Source organism: Struthio camelus, chromosome 3, assembly GCF_040807025.1.
Source record: "Struthio camelus isolate bStrCam1 chromosome 3, bStrCam1.hap1, whole genome shotgun sequence".
NCBI lineage: Eukaryota > Metazoa > Chordata > Aves > Struthioniformes > Struthionidae > Struthio > Struthio camelus.
In genome coordinates, this window is record NC_090944.1 from 88406893 (window position 1) to 88427720 (window position 20828).

General features: G+C 44.2%; 1 protein-coding gene across 4 annotated transcripts in view; it reads right to left on the minus strand.

Annotated features, from left to right (window-relative positions):
• Positions 1–13321: 13321 nt before the first annotated feature.
• The window catches only part of RPS6KA2 (ribosomal protein S6 kinase A2), a 329479-nt gene continuing 321972 nt past the window's right edge, over positions 13322–20828 (minus strand). For all 4 annotated transcript variants that reach the window (XM_068938966.1, XM_068938969.1, XM_068938968.1 and 1 more), the window contains one exon: positions 13322–20695. In XM_068938966.1, coding sequence (XP_068795067.1) covers positions 20570–20695 — 126 coding nt within the window. In that variant the 3' untranslated portion in view covers positions 13322–20569. The remainder of the gene's footprint in view (positions 20696–20828) is intronic.

Below are 20828 nucleotides of genomic sequence, written 5' to 3' on the forward strand. Positions count from 1 at the left end.
TGTCGTAAAGCAGTGCCGCGGAGAGGGGGGATTGCCGCAAAGCGCGAAGAGAAGGGTCGCCCTTGGCTGAGCCGTTGGCATTCCGCCGCAGTCCGCCGGGGAGAGCCGGGCGGCGGCTTTCTGAGCCGCTATTGGCTGCAAGGTGCCTGTTGGTGGCTCTCCATTGGCTGCTGAGGGACGAGTCCCGCCCCCTGCGCGTCTGGCCCCGCCCCCTCAGTGTGTCAAGGGCACCTGCGGGCGGGGCTGCCACGGGCGGCGGGTGCGTGTGAGTGTGTGAGTGAGTGAGTGTGTGAGTGAGTGAGTCTGTGTGAGTGTGTGAGTGAGTGTATGCAGGTGTGAGTAAGTGTGTGTATGAGAACATGAGGGTGTGAGTGTGAGTTTGTGTGTGCAGGTGTGAGTGCACGTGTGTGTGTGCAGGTCTGTGTGTGCGAGGGGGGTGCGTGAGTGCATGCAGGTGTGCGCCTGTGAGGGGGTGTGAGGGCTGAGTGTGAGGGGGGGGTGTGTGCGTGAGAGTGTGCGTGTGTGTGCACGCCGTGTGTGTGAGGATGGGTGTGAGGAGCGTGCCTGTGTGTGCGTGTGCGCGCCTGAGGATGTGTGCCAGCAGCCCCACCGCTCTGTGTGTGTGTGTGTGTGTGTGCACGCCCGTGTGTGTGCGTGGTGCTGTAGCCCCCCCTCCCCGCCCTGCAGTTTTGGGCAGCGTGCACGCCAGCGCCTGCTTTTTGGAGGCCTCCCTCCTGGGAGCAGGGCTGCCTGCGGCTGCAGCCAGCTCCTTGCCGCCTCGGCTCTGCCCCAGCCCGTGCAAAGTCAGGCACCCTGCTACTCAGTTGTGATAGTGAGAAAAAAAAACTGTGAAATCCACTCAATTACCTCTGTTAGAGCAGGATGAAAGAATAAATCCAACTGAAAGAGAAGTATCATTGCCAGCTGCTGTAGTTCTGAGATGAGCCTTGCGGTGGCTGGACTACTGCTTTCTTTTACTTGAAGCCCTCCGTGGGAATCTCCACTTCCCCTCCATAGCCACGAGGGACTAGATGTCTAAAGACACAAAGCCAATGGCTCAGAAAGCAGGATACAAGAGGACCCATAAATGCTTCCGTGATTATTTTCAGAGATAGCCCTGTGGATTTTTTACGAGACTGATGTATGGACTTTGGATGTTTGGAGCTGGGCGTGCAGGGCTAGGGCAGAAGCGAGCGCTGCAGCGGCTGGTGCTTCCCCCCTGCACCTGGACAAGCCTCAGGTCCCTTCTCTCGCAAGCACTTTCCATTTCATACCTGAACAGAGGTTACTTACTTAGAGTGGAAGATAAACTCTAACCTTGCTAATACCCTCTCCATAAAATTTGGGGCTAGACAAACAAATATCGATGTGTGAACAGCTTCTTTTATCTTTGCTCAGCACGCTAGAGATAATGGACAGGGGCGTTTATCTGCTCTGATTGTTTTCCAGGGATTTGCAGCCTCACTTCTATAGACCTGCCCTGGACGGTGAGCGCAGCCCGGGGCGTACCTGCGCCCTGCAGGAAGCCCTGGGGACCAGGGCTGCCTCCGTCCGGCCTTCTGCTTCCTCCGCTTCCCCGCAGGAGCTCAAGGACGATAAGATGAGCACAGGCTCTTTGCCCCTCTCCCCCGATCACCTGCCCGCAGAGCGGCAGGTTTGAGGAAAGCCAGCAGCTGTCCACAGCCTCTCGGTTTTCTGTAACCCTAACGCGTGATACGAACATCGCTCCCTTGGCTCTGTGGGAGGAAGGGTTTTGATCCCTTTTGCGCTCTGAAAAGCCAAAATGTGGCCCGCTGTACTTCTGTGGGGTATCTAGACTCATCGTTTAATGCTAGAAACGTAAATCTGAAAGAGATCTCGAGAACTGTTTATTCTCGCCTCTTCCACCTGCACCAACCCAGGGAAGGTCTATGGAAATTGGTTCTGATAGATATTTGTCGGATTTGTTCAATTAAAAAAAAAAATCTCACATGATGGGATTCCACATCTCCTACATAGGCAGTTCTGGTCCTTAATAATTTCTACAGTTACAATTTTACCTACAATATAGCTTACTTCTTCTTTACTGAAAATTAATCTTTCTTTTAGGCTTCTTATAAGCATATAATGTGGGACAGTGTCAAAAGCCATACAAAAAACCCTGTGATTTACCACGTTCACAGCTTTCCTCTTACCCACTTGTTAAACAGAGAGATCAGATTGGATTTGACATTATTTGTTCTTGACAAATCCGCATTAGCTGTGCTTTTAATCATCTTATTCTCTGCGTGAACATAAACTGATTGCTTATTAAGTTATTCTGGCAATTTTTTGGATATCAGATTTTGGCTCTCTGGCTTATAATTTGCTAAGTCACTTTTTACCCCATCTCTTAAGCCATGTGCCCTTCTTCAGTGCTCCTGTTCTGACCTGTATCCTGGGGGATAATCTCTGATGATCTTAAATTGCTTCTGCGAGGGCCTGATGGATCTCAGCATAAGCTTCGTCAGGTCCTGCCGCGCAGTCTTTCTTAAGTATATTTCACCTCTTATTTTCATAGTCTGAACTAGGCTTCTATCAATTTTTAACAATTCCTTTAGAATTATTTTGAGCTATTAGAGTACTTCTGCATTTATCTTACGTGCTCTTTCTGCATTATTTAATAGTCTGTAATTGTCTTATTCTAATTTCTAATGCTTTTAACAAACTTATTTAATTATCTTTTATGTCTCATGTTAGATGAAGCTGATTTCATGCCTTAACTGTTCTGCTTCTATGTCCTGCAGGCTAACACTGTTTCTTCGTTTGCATCTATTCATATGTCCTTGTTTCTACTTTTTGTATGTTCCCTTTTGATTTTTAGGTCATAAGATGCTTGTGAATGAGCCAGACTTATATCCGAGGGTGGTTCCTACCTTTCTTCCAGTCAGAATATGCAACTGGTATAATAGCTTTCAAAACAGACAGGTCTCCTGCAATCTTTTATCACTTAGATTATCTTCCCCCCAAAACCCTACCTGCCATTTCCTGGAATTTGTTCCTGGAATTCCCACCGCTTTCATTAGTTTCTCTTCATCCTTGTCCTTCTGACCTCCCGGTAGAGATTTCTCTGAAGTTTATTGGGCTCCTGGTTATTCTTCTTCTTGTTTTCCCTCAGCCTTTGGCCAGGTCACTATTTTTTTTACTCAATTATTGACTTTTCTTACTGGCCACCTTTACGTTAAACTCTCCCGCAGCTTAGCACACTGCCGCCCTTGAATTTTCTTCCTTGTATTTAGCAGACAGACTCTACCTTTGTCCAGCAGTTATTCTACGTGGGACACTGTCTAGTGACTGAGGATGCCAAAGGCTTTCTGTAGACCCGTTTACGCAGCCCGTGGTCGTTTGCTCCCAGCACATCTGTTCTTGCCGGAGCTGCTGCCGGCTGGACTGAGGGGAGCATCCCCGGTTCCTCCAGCTTTGCCCCCAGAAAGCTGCCGTGCTGGCCCACCTAGTGCTGGCATTCGCGCCCACAAGGACACATAGGTGTGGCAGTCAGGGCCAGGAGAGCTTTGGTAATATTTTCACAGTATCTCAGATTTTGGCTCTACGAGCCGGTGAACTGTTCTTTTCATTATTAGTAAGTACCCTTCATTTTCTCTGCGCAGGGGTGGCAGGGGTGAGCCGGCAGCTGCAGGGGGCAAATGGCCGTTCCTGGTCTCCTCATCCCAGAAATACAGTTCAAGAATCAGCAGTTCTTGATCTCCACAGATGCAGATCCAGCTGCTGAGTAAGGTGGCCTGCAATTTTTCTCCCTTTAGGGCAGCTCTTTCTTCCTCTTGTTATGCCTCTGCGGGCACGTGCATGGTAGCATGATCCTGCGAGGGCAAGAGGAATGTACTACCTGTCTGACAATAAAACCAGCAAAAAAGTTTGTTTTATGGACATCACAGAATTAAAGACACTGCTGCACTAATGCTGTGCAGCAGTTATACTTCTGGCATAACACATGGAAGTTGTCCTAAAGGATGTAGCTGTTAAAACTGTCAACAAATGTCTGTAGGGAAAATGTAGGTTGCTAAGGCTGTTTAAAATAAATACATTTTTACAGTGTAGGAAACAACTGATGAACAGCTTTATTCACAGGTTACTTAAACTTCCAGTTGTTGATGTAGATACAGGCACTGCGCTACAAGTGTAAGGTGATTACTGTTTAAAAATGGACATTTATAACACTGTTTCTTTTTAACTTAAAAAGTCTCCTTTCTTAAGTAAAGAAATAACTCCTAACTGCTACAATAAATGGTCATTTAAAAAAAAAAAAATCATGTTCCCAAGTCCTTTTGAGAAGAATCACCAAACCCCTGTCTCTAATATCATGCCACTGCATTGCTGGTATCCTTGAAGCAATTGTTGATGTTTATTTTGTGTTGGGGGAGGAAGGGATGAAGTCTGCTTGTTCAGTCAGCTGCACTCTGTACTTTGTATTGCTAAATCAGGTCAGCTGGGGTCTCTTCTTGTAACACAGCCTTGCAAAAGTCTCCTCCTTCGCTCGCTTGGGAAAAAATCTTTTACAGTTAAATGCCGTATAATCACCTCATTGCTGTAATTATCATCTCCGGAGAGGGGGAGCATGCTAGCTGGCCGTGATCATCCAGCACGCTGCACCTCCTAGCAGGGGTTGAACGGGACTGCAAAGCAGACATTAGTTTCTTCTTTATAAAAAACTGGCCTCAGCCATTATTCGGACCGGATGAAGAAAGTGTAGGAGTAGTTTTCTAGGGAGCATTAATGATGTGGCATGAGCAATTGAAGCAAGGTCGTGAGGATGGTTTGAGCTGACACTTATTTCCTCCTTTTTTTTTCCTGTGTTAATAAAACCAACACCACAGAATGGAATTCGTTTGGACAGCGTGACCTGTGGAGGATTTGCAATAGGAGCTTTTGTTACAGCCTTGCAAATTGTCTGTTGAAACGCTTGCATTTCATCAGGAGGACTAGGCAACTTGCAGGTTTTCGCCCAAGCTTTCTGTGACCTTCCTCCAGTGCGTTATCAGATAAAAATCTCTCAAAGGTTGCAAGGAAAAGCTTAAAATCAGGGCTCTGACTGATGGCAGAAACTGAAGGGGTTAAAGTGTGTTAATTAATGCCAGTCATTTTAGCTGCACAGTCCTCCCCTCAAGAATCATGGGTTTGCTATTGAGCTGAACAAATATAAATTTTGTAGAACATGATAAAAGTATAGGATTCCAGTATGTTTCACTACTAATGAATTCACGTACGGTATTTACCTGTACTGCTTCCCTCTACCTTTCCCCCCTCCCGCCCTAAACAACAGAAGTGAGGCTGGAGGATAGCAGGGAAGGGGGTGGGAAGGGACCATTCTAGGGGGAAAAGTGTAAATCTGTGCTTCTCTCTGCTTCCAGCCCTTCCCCAATTAAAAACCAGCGGGCCAAACGATGGCGGCTGGAAAACCTGAACCCAAATACTGGCAGGCTTGATTTAGGAGAGCGCAGATTAGCATACTTGAGCCAGAAGGCATGATTACCCTAGGGCTAACTTTGGCCTAGTTTCAGTATCCTCTGTGGGGTTAAATCTGCTTAAATTGGGGTCAATTTTGGGCTTGATGGCCTGAGATTTCTCCCGCGGACTGGCAGACTGTGATAGCAAGCACGCGTGTGGGATGCTGTTGACTTACGAGAGGAAGCCAAAGGTTGGCATTAGAGATGCGCAGCCAGAGAGGGGCCCTGCCACCACCTTTGGCCTATTTCTGTAACAAGCTGAAAAGAAGAGGGGAAAATTTCAATTGACTACAGTGGAAAAACAGACCGTGAGCATACAAGATGAGTAACGTGAGGGTAAACATACCAAAGTCCTTTCCAAAGCTGCTGGGATCAAAGTGAAATAAACAATAGATCCCGGTAGACTTCTCCAAGGCCATGCATGAATCAGCATGGAGCTGTTCAGATTTATACAAGGTCTAACAGAAAAAAAGGACCGGTTCAACTGTGTGTATTTTTAAGAAAATAGCTACATATACTGTAATGTGTATGAGCAAAAGTGAGACGGGTGGTTGCAGTAGCCTCCAAGCTCTGTGACAGGGGTTCTCTCCTCACCAGAATACTTTGAAATATTGCACTCCACAAAAATCTGAGGCCGTCTTTTGTGTGGGTATTGACTTTTCTGATAAACATTAATATTAGGGGATTGATGCTACCGCTTCAGTTCTCAAGGACTGGAAGGACATGACCTGGATTTTTGCGCTAGGATCCTTACAAACTAAATATGCGAGCTTGTATCCAAAGGCTGTGCTGTGCCATACCTAGCTAATGACCCTTGGTGCCTGGAGGTGGCTCTGCACACCCAACGTCGCTGTGAGGGTGGAGAAGGGATGAGCTGGCCCTGCCAGGGTGGGAATCAAACTTTTCACACTGAGCAGGACCCTCCATGAAAACTAACCAACAGAAAATCTGGAGCAGAGGAATGGACGTGTAGTGACACCGCTCTGCGACTTAGGTGCCTCTTGCTGCTCAGCGGGTCCGTCCTGCAAACCGTGCAGAGGTAGTTTTTTACAAAACGCTGAGAGCAGCTCGTTCTGTTCTTTGAAAAAAACTCAGAGGGAGGCAGCATGAGCACCATCTCCACGTCATGTGAAAGCCCTGCGGTTGCCATACTTGCCCAGGATGCCAAAGATCAACTCAGGGAGTCAAATCAGCTCCTTCCTTTCTCAGGCTGGTCAAACCCACACCTCCCACCTCCCAGACCTGAGTGCAAATTTCCAGCTATTTAGGCTCTTTGAGGCTCTTTGGGCTACAGAGAGGAACGGTAACCCCGCAGCAGAGCACCCTGATGGGGGTGGCTATGCACACTGAGCCGGCCCTCAACACAAAGCTCAGCCATGTCACTAATTCAGGAGGGCTGCTCCAGCAACATGTGTCATGGAGCTAGAACAGCTCTCACTGGAAGAGATCTTTAATATTTAGAGTTGCTTAGTATTTTCCCAAAATAGTTTTTAGGGGAATTGCTAATATTTACAATTTTGAAGCTCTGGGGAGGGTGTGTGTGTGGGGAGTGTTGTTCTCCCTGGGGGAGCTGCTTCCTTCACTGTCACTGTGCACTGTAATCAACAGCTCCGTTGGGTATTGATTGTTTACTTCCTTTCTCCTTTTTTTTTTTTTTTTTTTTTTTAATACCCAGGAGGCTGTGGCTAGGATCTTGCAGCCCGTCCTTTTTTGAGCATGCCTTGCAGATGCGCAAAAATCTGTGTGAAGTCAGTGAGCTGATCTTTTGGCAGGATCCAGGCCTTGGGAGTTTATGATCTGATTTTTCACTCTCTTTTAAACAGCTTAATTCCATTTGGATAACTTATTCAAGATTAAAACCGTCTTTATCTTTTTGTACTGGAAAGTTTTATTCATGCTTGAGATCTGTTTACTTTAGGCCCTCTTGTGGTTCACAGGATTAGTGCACTACTAATGCTACTGCTACTTATTTTGGTTTCAGGTAAGTAAGTTTTTTTTCTTTTTGTGAGAATAGCACCTACTCAGTCTTACTACAAGTTTTAAACATACTGCACAAATGGTGTAAAGCAGGATGCTCAAAATCAGCGCTATCGATATATTAAATGTCACCACAAAATTTCGAAGGGATATTCTACACTGTCAAAGACAGCAAAGATTCTCCACGTGACCCACAGAAAAGATGCAGATTTAACCAGGGAAGTTGATTATTCCAGTTGTATGTGACCTAATGATCTTCCCAGAATTAATCTTTGGAGCTCATCCGTCGACATTAATCTTTTGGAAACCTAATATATTCACTGATTGCTAACTAGTTATGGTAGGGTGGTGACTGTCCATTTACAGCCATCATATTTAAGGCTAAAAGGGACAATCACACCGCTTAAATTGATATCTAGATTACTGCAGGCTATTGAAGTCATCCCCTTGCTCCTGTGCTGACCTTCTGTCTGCTAAGGTGTATCTTACTGAAAGGCACTAAGGGAGAGACAGCAAACCCCATCCTTCCTTTGACGGTTGCTGCAATGAGTAATCAGCCGCACCATTGAAACTGTCAGTGCCTTATTTCCATTCTGGGGTCTGGTTTTTGCAGCCAGACATTTGTCTGTTTTTGTGCTCCCATCCGGGCTTTCTGCACCTCCAGAAATGGGATTATTCTCTCTCTATGAAGAGTCTTGTAGACAATAATTAAGTCACCCTCATCATCTTCAGGCTGAGCTAAAGATCAGTGTCTTTAATCCTTGCCATGGAAGGCATTTTTTTGTTGCTTTTCTGCATCTTCCTCCTTTTTCCTTCCCTGCTGAGCATGGATTAAAGTAGCTCTTTTGCCATAGTATCTTAAGGGGAGTTACCTATTTACTCTGAACCCAGGTATTCTTTCAGACTCACTTATTCTCCAGATATACTTCCTCATTTCACAGGTGTAACCTACGTCCTTTGTTCCAAGGTTTATAATTGCATTCAACTATATTAAAACAAATTTTGTTTGAATAGGCCATTTTCTGCACAGCTTGCCCTGCATCACTACCTCACATGCTACCCTCAATTTTTTTCTGGCACATTCAGATTTTGTTAGCAGTGACCTAAAAACCAACAGTGAAAATTTTGATTAGTGTCAAACTTTGAGATGATCCCATTGGAATCTCATTAGGAATCACATCAGTGCAGCCAGGCCCCCCTATGACAATTACGTTTTTAGATCTGTCACTCTGCCAGTTCTTAATGCGTTTCATGTGTTCTGCTAACATTATTTTATTATTTAAAACAAACAAACAAAAATGCATTATATCTCTGCAGTTAGCTTTATCGACAAAACTTGCAACGACAATGGAGATGAAATTAGGCATATCTGACAAATATGTCTTGCATAAAACCATATTCTTTAGCACTTGGTCAGTGGAGTCCTTTATCTGGTTATCAGTTACTTCACATAGGATAGAAACTGGAATAACTGGCCTCTATGTATCAGGGTGGTTTTGCTTGCTCTTTTTGTACGTTGGCACAACGTTAACACCAGGCTTCTGGAATTTCCCATAGTCCATGGCTTGGTAAAAAGTAACATAATCAATCTCCATAGGCAACTTAATTAGTATTGCAATGTATCTGTCTTTATTGATGTAGCATTTTTAACACCTTTCTTGGGTACTAATGGACTGGAAAAGATTTTATTATCTTCATGCAATACATCGCCCTGCTTCAAAATACAGAGCAGAAATTGTAAGAATCTTTTCTGCATTATTAATAATAATCTTACTATCTCTTCCTAAGGGTGAGCATATATCATGCTCATTTTTCCACTGTCTCTACTAATTTTAAAGAGTTTTTATTTTTTCCAGGTTCTGTCAGCCACGATTTTTCCGTAGTATTTTCAGTGATGTCCCTTGCCATTTGCTTAAAATATCACACCCTGCTTTTATTTCCCCTGTGTTCAATCTGATGTGCATTTTAAAAATTCTAATTGACATTTTCATCACTGATGAGGACAGGCTGTTAATCAAAGTTGCTTCCTTTCATAATTATGCTTCCCACCACTATTATGCTATACTGCTGCTCAGATAGTACTTATGTCTTGTCCATTATTAGAAATGCAGAGAAACAAGATCTCTTCTCACTGCATCCTCACTTCACTACTCCAGCATGAGTTGACTCACTTTAAACATATTGAATAATACTAATCAGTGAATTTTAAAAATGGCACTTGAGGCCTGAGTGACATTTTTGGGGTGGCATTTGCTGACATTTAATATATACTCCCTCAATCTTTTCTTCCAGATTTCTTTAGAAGCCAGGGATGAAGCTTCCAATTACATCAATGAGGTTTTGCCACGTCCTTAGGGATTGATTTTTAAGAGTGTCAAGTGCTAGTTGATGATATTAACTGAAAGTTTTGAGAAAAATGAAGCATTGAGATTTAAGCATAGGACATGGCCAATGGCAGCGGATTTTCCTCAGTTAGGCTGAGGGAGCAACCTAGACTGTTTCAGGTTCATTTTTAGCTGCTGACTGCATGTCAAAAGAGGATGTATTCCTAACCTGAATCAATATAACCAGTATTGTAGCCCCCATGATTTATACATAAGTTGGTGGGCATACTAATATATAACTGACTCAGCCTGACTCAGATGCCAGCGCTGGATTTTTCCTGATGGGCTACGTGGTGGTAGAAGAGCATGAGGCTACTTGAAGACTTCCTGGAACTGGGGATTGTGCAAGTCACATGCATGTGTGGGTCTAATATCTTTCACAGAAAGCTCCTGTTATTCTTTGGCTTGGGAGAGTAATGACAAATTTGCACCTGAATTGCAGAATAAATAATCCTCGCCTTTTCTCAGCTGAACGTGCACTTTTTTGCCCAGGCCAAAGTATAAGTCTCAGCTGTATGTATCACTTTATTCTCACCCATAAATACACATTGTTCTGTCCTTGGCAGAGTTTTCTCCTAGGTCTATTACTCCGCAGAGCCAATACAAAGAGTACAGCCCCGTCATTGACATGCCGCTCTGTTCACAGTTTAACAGATGGTAGCAGGAGGGGGTTGAAATGAGAACAGAGGTCCAAAGAGCAAGAAATAAACACTTTCCGAAGTATTTAAAATCTGACAAATCACTCTTGTCACTTTTCTGAAGTGAAACGCAGGCTGTTTCTATTCTTTGTGTGTAAGGCTTCATTGTAATAGCTACCTTTCCTAAAAGCATTTATGCATTTTAGTTCCAAGAGGTGAAATAAATTTAGGTCTCTAGGAAAAGTCTTGGATGTTTAATCCGACAATGTTCTTTTCAGTACATTGATTCTGACTTCAAGGGGACGTGGTTACTGACATTAGGTGAGGGCCTTCCCACTGTGTCCCACTGAGCTGGGGTCATTGCAGACGGCAACAATTAGTGGAGATTTATATTTGAAATCCACCCACTTATCCAAGCTGAACACTAAAGAAAAATCCTCCCTTCGCTCTTCACACTGACTATCCAGTTAGAGAAGCAGCTCGCCTGAGACAGGAAAGTAAAGCAAGTAACTGATTATAATAGAGTTTATAAGAGGGAGAAGAGACCAGACAATAACCTGGCAAATGGGAGCTCTGGGTAAATGCACTGGAAATCATTGATTCTTTGCTATGATGTTTTAGTAAAGAGACTGTCATTAAAATTCACGTCTGCTTTCTACAGTAGGGAAAATGTGAGCTATTTTTACCAGTGACTCTGCAGAACCTGAAGCGCAGGAAGAATTAATTAGGCAGGAGCAAGCCAAGCCAAAACAATGCACAGCCTCACCACTGACTATGAGTCACCGGCCTTTTTATAAACTAATTTCCTCAGCAAAGAATGGACCTGAGCTCAGGCCAGCTTTGGTTATTTAGGAAACAGTGAGAAGACCGTGAATAGCTGGAGCTGGAGAGTCCAGGTAGCTCAACGGACAGAGATCCTCTTCCTCCATCTTGCATCCAAAAAGTGGGACCATGGCAACTTTGGGAGTCAATGCAATGCCAAATAATCCATGGCTAACTTGAATAGCTGGGCATAGCACAAAAGGCTTGTGTCCAGTTCTTCTCCACAGCTTTAATGCAAAGTCTTTGCTTCTTGTGACCTTCAGACATTAGCTGTTATTGTTACTACCCATTATTTGCCTGACTGTAACGCCTGAGGCCCTCGGTCTGTTGCTATGCTCCCTTTGAATATGATGCTTTTCAGACATACGACAAAGACTTTCTGCGCCTAAGGACAATTCTCATGGCATATGACAAGTGGGACACAAAGAAGGGCTGAAACAGCCAAAGGTGCACTGGAAGGGGATGAAGTGGGAGGCAGATATAAGGAAGATGTGAATGTTGACTAAAAAGCAGGATTACGAGGCAGGGGAGAGGTAGGGGAGGTTTGCTTTTTTTTTAATTTTTATTTTTTATTTAGCAGATGCATCCTTCTCCCTCTAGAAGAAAAGCATGGTTGCCTACCAGTAACTGCAGCGACTGGAGATGGATGTTGATGCAGGCTTCCTCCTGAAAGGGCAGTGTCTTGTATTAAGCACTTCCAGATTATTCAGGAAAGCCCTCCTCTTCTAGGAGTAGCATCAGTGCCAGTGAGCGCTCCACCACAGAAGAGGCAAAGCACCTAAACGTCTCACTTATTCCTTTCCTGGGGTTTGAGGGAAAGACTTGCATCTTCCAGCCCAGAGTCTGGCATGCCACGGTGCTTCCTAACCATGTCTTTTGCAGGGTTAAATATGTCAAACACTGGCTCAATTTGGCTTATAACTGACTGTGGTCTTGTTAAAGGAGGAATTAGAAGGCGGGGAGGGAAGAAGCAGCCTTTTTTTGCCTTTGGTCTTCCCACTTGGATGCTCTTGTACTCATTTAATGTTCTCCAGAAAAGCCTCATTTTTTAATCGCTAGGCCTATAAAGACAAGTGCGTAGGAGTCCTTGCCTTACCTACCAGGTGAGGTTATTAAAAAACCACAAGATGGATAACTGGGAGAGAGGCTTCTCTCGGCAAGAGAAGGCAGGAATAATCCATAAGACTGGTAGGCCCTGGATGGGGGTAGAGGATGAGGAGGGACACAAAAGTGCCCTAGTGATGAAGGGCCATGATGACTAAAGAAACAGGAAGGGTCTCTCCTGCTAGGGACGGAGAGCAGAACGGAAGAATGGAAGTGGGAGTAGGTCAGGAGCACCTGGCAGGAGAACAGAGGTGCGAGACCAGCTATGGTCAGAGCAGAAATCCTTTTGAGTAATGTAATTGAGGCCCGAGTTTCCTCTGTTACGCTTGCTCGGACCTGAATCATACGCAGTTTTTTTTTTCATACCTGCTATCACATGCTGTTCCTGTGGGAGCTCTTCATCATGGCGATGCCTTTGGGGCTGGCGGCAGTGCAGGAGCGTGAATGCCAGCGTACTGTTGTGCAGACTCAGGTGCAGCAACTCCAGGGAAGCAGAACCAACCCCTCAAGGCAGAAGGGAGGGATTTTGCTTTTGTAGTCACTAGCAAGTTCACGAAGCACAAAAAGCTATGCCACCTGCTTGCCAACTACCAACGATTTTCAGAAGAACCATATTTTATAAGACCTCTAAGGGGCAAGAGAAATCCACATCAGGCAGCTTGTGTGAAAGCTTTGATTTATCTGGCAGTGAAATCCCACATTCTTCTGGTGAGCTGACTGAAAGATCAGGAGTTAAAGGGTTATTTGCTGCTTCCCAAATCAGAGGTTTGCGTATCCAGGCTGCACAGAGATAACAGCTTTAGGTATAATATGAAAGGTAACTGTGTAGCCTGTGTAGTTTTGCCATGACCAACACGTCATTCGAACATGGCCAATGCCTGGGAACTGAAAAGGAATTATGCAAAAACAAGCAGGATCCTTTTTTTTCTTTTTTATTTCTTTATAAAGAAAGGGAAGGATGGGCATGCCAAACCAAAGTGGCGGAGTACAGACAAAGGTGAGCACTGAGGCTTCTCCTCAGGGGCCATCTGCAGTAAACTCTTACCCTGGGACAACCGCGCTCCCCATCCCCTCCTGCCAGGATGCCCAGCACGCAGCCAGCCCTTCAGCACAATCACAGCTCTTTGAGGTGAGTTTGCACAGTTTCACAATACCATCAGCCCACGTCACAGCGGGGCAGCAGCAGCTGAGGCCAGCGACAGTAGCAGCAGCAACACTGGTTACAGTGCACAGAAAAAAGGGAGCAGAGAGCTTATTTGCAAACAGTTGTATGTAACAATATAGAAAGTCCAAAGATCATCATTCTGCTATAAAAATATTACACTTCATAAAACCATGTGCTATAAAAAAAATCAATTCAGAAACGCTGGTAAACATAATAAATATCTGTACACTGGCTGCCCTTTTCATCCAGGAAACATAAAAAGCATGAGCCTCAGAAATCATTGTTTGTAAACATGAACATGGAGCCTGTAAACAAAGTCCTAGATCATGGTTCGTATTTTGTCTAATTCAGTAAACACTACCCAGGTAAACCTCTTGCACCTATCATCACCTAATGGCCAGACTCTGCCACGGTTACATGAAAGAGGACCCTGCTCCGAGTTGTTCCCCTAATTTCACTGGGGCTCCTCACAGAATAAGGTACTAATACAGCAAGAATAAGGGAGGCAAGATTTGGCTCTGAAGAACAAATCAGAAGCCATCTTTTAGCAACTGCTTTCCATTTTCTGCACTTGAAAATGTTTATTTCCACCCTCTCCTTTCAAATTTCTCTTTTATCAAAAAGAGCATGTGTTTTCCTCACTTGCCTTTCAGGCTACAACATTTCAGCAAATTATGACCATGAGGTCCATTTAGGAGACATAACGGAGCACAAATAAAATCTGTAACTACATATGCCTAAGTAAGGATTATCGGTTATACAGCTCAACATAGAACATCATGGTTTATACAGTAGAGGCTGACAAAAAGGGCCAAATTTTCCAATTTTAGACTTTCACCTTCATCTGGCAAAACATTTACACGCGCAAGCCTGTATTTACACACATGAGCAGATGACTGGTTACCTAGCTGACCTGCATGTGCTGTCACTCACTCGTGCATGGAAATGCAAGATTTGGGCTCACAAAACTTGTGACTAGATTTTCCTGGCTAAAATTTGGCTCCAAGAACCAGTGTGACTTTATTTGCTCTGTAACATTCTTGTCTGGCACAAGCTTTTACCCACCTTCACCTAAATACTAGGAATTTTAGTTACGTACACAGTGAGAGCCTTAATCTTAACTTCACTTCTTTTTCTGAGTTTAAACACTCAAAATTACTTTTTTCTGACTCGGAGAATATGAGAGGATGTGCCATCGTGACTTAGGCCTGTTGTGGGCAGGCGTGAAGGGAGGGGAGCTGGGCTATGCACTGTGGGTCTGGGTGCACGCAGGGACTGGGGCACCAGAAGCAGGTGAGCTGCAATGCCTTGGGACAACACAGAGTTTTAGGAGCGCTGTCAACGAGGAGGAAAGACGATATAGTTCTAGCAGGATTTTGATGTATACTTCAAAAGGAGAAAAGAAAGTGGGCTTGCACATTTTTCTTTGCTCACAATCTATATTAAAGCGTTCTTCACAATTATTTCAGTTTTTTTTTTTTTTAATCTAAGGAATATCTGAGTTGGTTTGCCCAATTTTGCTGCTTGTCTATCTTTTTGGATTCAGATATGTGACCCTGGAGCTCACTTGGCTCTTATTTAAAGGAGCACTTTACCGATGTTCAACAAGAGAACTTTGCTTCCAACTATTGGCTTTGGCATTTTCGCTACACACACCTTAAAATATATCTTCAAAAAATCTGGATGAAAATCATTTTCCTGTGAAAGTTATCGCCTTTCCTGTTATGATAATTTGCTTTATCACCTATGATTTGTCTGCCTTAGTCCTACTAGGGCTCTAGAAAGCTGTAGTACTCCACAAACACAGGAATTTTCTCTGTAAAACAAAACCAGGCTTTTTCCTATCTTCTTTATAAACTAAATGGTGGCAAAAATACGCACAATCACCATTATTTCTCCTTAGCATGCCATCTGCAACCCTACACCTTCTGGTCCCTGGAAGTTTATATGGACTTGCAGCAAATTTTCAGAAACTTGGACTTGCCTTCCACCTCTGTGTGCACAACCTGGCATTTCCAACCTGCTTCTGTACAAAAATCAAATCATGCATTGCCCTGACTTCAAGCTACATCAGAAATGGCAGAGGAAAACAGGTGATGCCAAAACCGTAGCCACACCAGGGTTTAAGCCAGCGCTGCTGCCAAAAAAGACGACGCTGCCTTCTGCTGTCCCCAGCCGCTTGCTGTGATGCACAAGCCTTTACGTTGCCCCAGGACGGATAAGGGAAGTGCGAGGGCATGAATGAGCAGCTAAGGTCAAGAGAAAGTGACCGCCTTTTTCAATATCAGTGCTGGCATATGCCAGCTTACATTGTCTGTGGATCGGAGGTGTAAGAAACCTTTGTGGTGTTTAGAACTGGGGCTGGAGCGGTTTAGGGAGTGACCCAAACCCTGACGTAAATCACATCATAGATACACAGCAATGGCCACACCGGACTGAAGTCCATCAATCCAGATGTACCAGAGCCTGATACAAGCTGTTAGAGAGAGCACTGAAATAAGTAGGCAAAACCAGGATGGCCTGTCCCTAAAATGTTTTCATGCTGATTCGTAAGAGTCTAATCCACCCTCTAAGCCAATGGATTTATTATGCCTTCCAAACTCAGTCTAGAAGCTGTTCAGCCATGCATCTGCCTGAAAAGAGTCCCAGTATTACATCAGCTAGGGTTAGGTGAAGCCCAGGGACACACGGTTCACACCCACGAGCCACTTCAGCCAGCTGCCTGTGCTGGATTGTTCACAGGACCCCAGTGAATCCTCAGGGAGCTGCTCTTGCTGAATTGTTGGAGAAGCAAATTAGCATCTATTATCTTTTTTTTCCCCCCCTCGATGTAGAGATTCCTTACGCAGTGCCTGTGAGGGTCACTCGTGTTTTGATACAGCAGTCAGGCTTTATAAATATATGCATATAAATACATATCTGAAGTTATAACTTGCTTAAAAAAATTAAGCAGATTTTAAATAGGTACAAAATCATGAGGGACTGGGGCGGAGGTCAGCTCTGCCTGCGAGCACTGTCTCCCACACCTCTGCCGTACTCACAAGCTGTGCTGCTGTGCAGGAACAGGGGCACCTCTTCCCACTGCATCAGGGCCATTCTGCACCTGCAAAGCCCTTGGCCAAGCTCTGCAAAATGTGGAGAGATGCCTTGTCAGGGCTGGGCTGGCCTCACTGAGCAACAGCCTTCAGAGGGGCTCTCCAGATGAGCTGACTACATCTGTGCCAGACACGCTTTAGCACTCCTTGGACTGTCATTGCTTTGCACGCTTTCATGCTTCAGAAATTTCACTAACCTATTTTTTAACAGCCTAAGGCACTAGGTCACTTGGTGGACTAATCGCCAGCAAGATGGTATTATCTAGTTGAAAGTGGTTTTTAGACTTACAGGAGTTAGAACATAACACCTAGTACAAGTCCCTAAAGATTAAAAATATATATGTATATATAGAGAGAGGCTAAGCCTTTTTCAATTAAGTTTTCTCCTAGAAAGAATAAATGCTTACTGCCGAGCCATACTTTAGCAAGGAGCCTGGAAAGGGGCTGCTGGTACAAAAGCAGCTGTAACAATAATTAGGCCAGGGCCATGCATCTTCTGGAACCAGCTGTGCTGGGGGAAGTGGTGGTTGCTATCAGTCTGAAGCAATGAACGCAAATTGCTTATTCCTCCCTCTGCCAGGAGCGACTGTCCCTTGGATTTGCTGATGGAAGCTCTTGCGTTTTAGTCCAAGGGAACTGGATCAGCAAGACTGACTGTGGAAACGGTTTAATTGGTTCATCTTGACTGCAATAAGTCAGGACAACCTCCCAGGAGCGTGTCTGGTCGCAAGGCTGCGGGGGCGACCTCCTTGAGGGAGTGCAGGGCTACGCAGCGGGCATCTGGGCAAGGGTGCAAGCGATAACTTCTTCCATGGTCACAATGCTGGTGTGCTGGACACACACCTACCCCCACCCCACGTAATGATTGCCATTTTTAATGATAGATTTCCAAGAATACTGCAGACAAAACTCCTTCAAAGCATCCCTCCAAGCACTGACTGCCCTTGTATTCTCATTTGGACAAGCTGGGACAGCACATGTTTGTATATGTATTTACATATACACACACGTGCATACATCTGGATGCAACGACAAGAAAATCTGAATAAGCAAAACCACTGTATCTCAATTATATGCTTATAAAGCAAAAAAAATTAATGAGCATCAACATAGAACATTCTGTAGTTGGCCCAATCTTTGTATAGTTACTGGCTCGTGGGTTAGAAAGTGCGAACTCAGGAATGGATTCAAACCATTAAACTTCTGGAAGAGTGGCACCCTGTAAGCTTGGCCTACGACAATATTCAGATTTTTTAAAATGTTCAAAAAGTTAATACCGAGTATATCAAGAGGGGATCAAACTGATGAATTTGCTGTTCCCATTTGTTATAAAGAAAAAGCAAACTTAAGCAGTGAAAGACGACCAGTAAATCTTAGGGAGAGACAAAAACTGTACATAATATTTACAATACTCTTTCTGCCCATATACAACACAATTACACTGGCCATTAAAAATACATTTTTTTGAAACAGCTCAAATCAATTGGGACCTCAGAAAATCCAGCCCACCCTCCAGATTCACCTTAGCATCTTTGTACCTATCTTGCCTTCCTCCAAGACAGAAATCTAGAGATAAGAGACCTAGCCAGAGCATTTCCGCATTACCCAGGATCTCATGCCTCCGGACTAGCCTCTCAGTGTGTGTTGACAGCAGAAATATGTAAGACTTCAAATAACTTCTAACAAGAGGAAAAGTGTAAAGGCAGCAAAAAGCTGATACTGAGCGCAACTTAGCCAGAGTAGAGAATAAGGGCTGCTGTGTACAGAAATGTGGACAAACACCTGTGCATGTTTGCACACATCAATTCAAACCAATTTATTCACAGCATTGTTTATTCTAAAAAAAAAGAAGGGCTTCAGGGAGAGCTGCTTTGCAGCATTTCTGTGTGCACAGCACATTAACCTGAACATTAAATATTGATTTAAATTATTAAGAATAAATTTAAATTTAAAAATAGACTAATGCAAACAAGCATAAAGTTCAGATCAGGATGAGAACATAGGTAGTTTTAGGAAGCATATTGCTACAGCAAATGCAACTCCTTCTTCTCTTGCACACTCTGAGGCAATGATCTGGTGATTCCAGTCCAGCACCAAGATGCACAAACTACCCAGCAAGACAAATCAAAATCTCCAAAAGCATATGAAGTTCCATGTTCACATTTTTCTTTTTTTTCCTTCACAACAAAAAGAAAAGCCAACAGCACACTAGCTGCTCCCACAAAGCATTTGAGGTGACAAAATTTACTTGGAAAACAAAAAATTAAGAAAAGCACTAAAAAGAATCCTGGTCAGCTTGTGACCACCATAGGCCAAGAGGGATAAGAATAAAAAAATATTTCACATCCAGCATCACAAACCTCGCTCACTTTCTTTAAAATCAGAGAATGAGAAAAGTGCTAAGATTTTTTCAACAGTTTTTTTTCCCTATACCTGAAAAATACAGATATTGGGGCATAGGGCTTCTGTCACACCAACACACACACACACATATATACACATATCTAGGTATATATATATGTATGTAAGCATGGTATTCTTCTGTTTCTCCTCCTAATTTAGTATTACCAAAGCTTGTAACAGAGTTAGCTGGACTCTTCAAAAGTGGGTATTCTTTGCACACACATAACGTAGGGCATTTAGCTCTGTTAGAGCAGAGGAGCCGGGGACGCTGAGTGTTATGTGACTGAGGAGGACTCAGGTGAGCAGCCAGGAAAGGGCAGAGAGCGATGACCGAAAATGGCCTTGGTTACTTCAGGATAGCAGCTTCGGGCAGCCAGAGCAGATCTCGAGCGGATGCAGTGGGCGGTGTGGGAGGACAGCTGCTCTATGCCACCTGGCCCTCTTCAGCCCAGTAACCCACTGATACCCTTCAGTATAAGCCACCCAAGAAGGACGTTCTGTCACTTTTAAAGGGAATCCCGGTTTGGCCCCTAAGCTTGTGCAAGTTAGTTTCCTTCAGTGACGCTCCCTACTACACTGCCATGGGTCTTTTTGCCTGCTGTCCTTAGACTCACCCAAGCCTCTCCTTGGCTGCTTAGTTTCCCAGCTCTCTCATGTAGCTTTCCTAGACCTTCTGCGCACTAGCAGGATGTGGCTGAGACCAGATACCTTTCCTCCCCTGATCCATAGGCTCCTACTCATACCATTTAGAGTGAATGCTTTCCCACAGTCTCATAAGTCTCCGTAATCTCCTCAGAAGATGTTTCTTGGAGATTTTCTGCTCTCAGAGGGCCCAACCTTTGCATAAGTCAGGGCTCGTGGCATGTGCTCCTAGAGCACTGCTGACTGTTCCACAGAGGGCAGTTGCAAAGTGCAAAAGATTTCTTTACATCAGAAGGTATTTTCGCCATTGACAACTCTCCCTCCTTCATATTAGACAGCACTTGTTTCAAGTAAGGTATTATATATGTGTCTCCACAGCCTTCGCTCTTCTTTGGGGGAACTCCATTTGCAGCAGGTCAGTAGATGACTGGCTGGGCCACTTCTTCATATCGCCTTCTGGAACAGCTGAACATTCAAACCCAACTGCATTCTTCATACCAAAAAGTGCTTTTCTTGAAAAAGAAAATGAAAACTATGTTCTCATGGAACATCTTAAGGACTCAAAAATAGTATTTTCTAGGGTGGGAAGGATGGAACGCACCTACTTTATTTGGCTTTCTCTCAGTAAGGAAATAGAGCTACCAGCAAAATTGGCACATCTTTGAGAAGTTGTTAAACTCAGGATCCTGGCTGGAATGTAAAAGAAATGATAGAAAGGAGAACTTTGCCTTATGCTGGGCTTCTGCTTGTTCTGGTGATCTCATGTGCAAGTTGTCCAAAAAAGTTCTACTAACCGAGTGAAGATGAACCTCTCAAATAATAAACTGTGGATTTTCAAAGAGGCGTTTTGGGGGTACTGCTACAACCTGGTTGAGGTAAGTCTTTTCATGCCCCTCCGCTGAGCCAAATTGGAGGACAATACAGGCTCCAGCCTTGGTGCCTGAGGTGCTCGGTTTAAAGCAAAGTAAGTGGCTGCCATTGCACCCTGTAAAATAAAAAAGAGAAAATGCTGAGATGAAGTTTAGTTCTTTGATGCTTTTCCCCTCCCTTTTCCTATTCAACCCCCTGGGAGAATGGACAATTTTCATTAAATGATAACAATGTATAGGCTAGCAGAC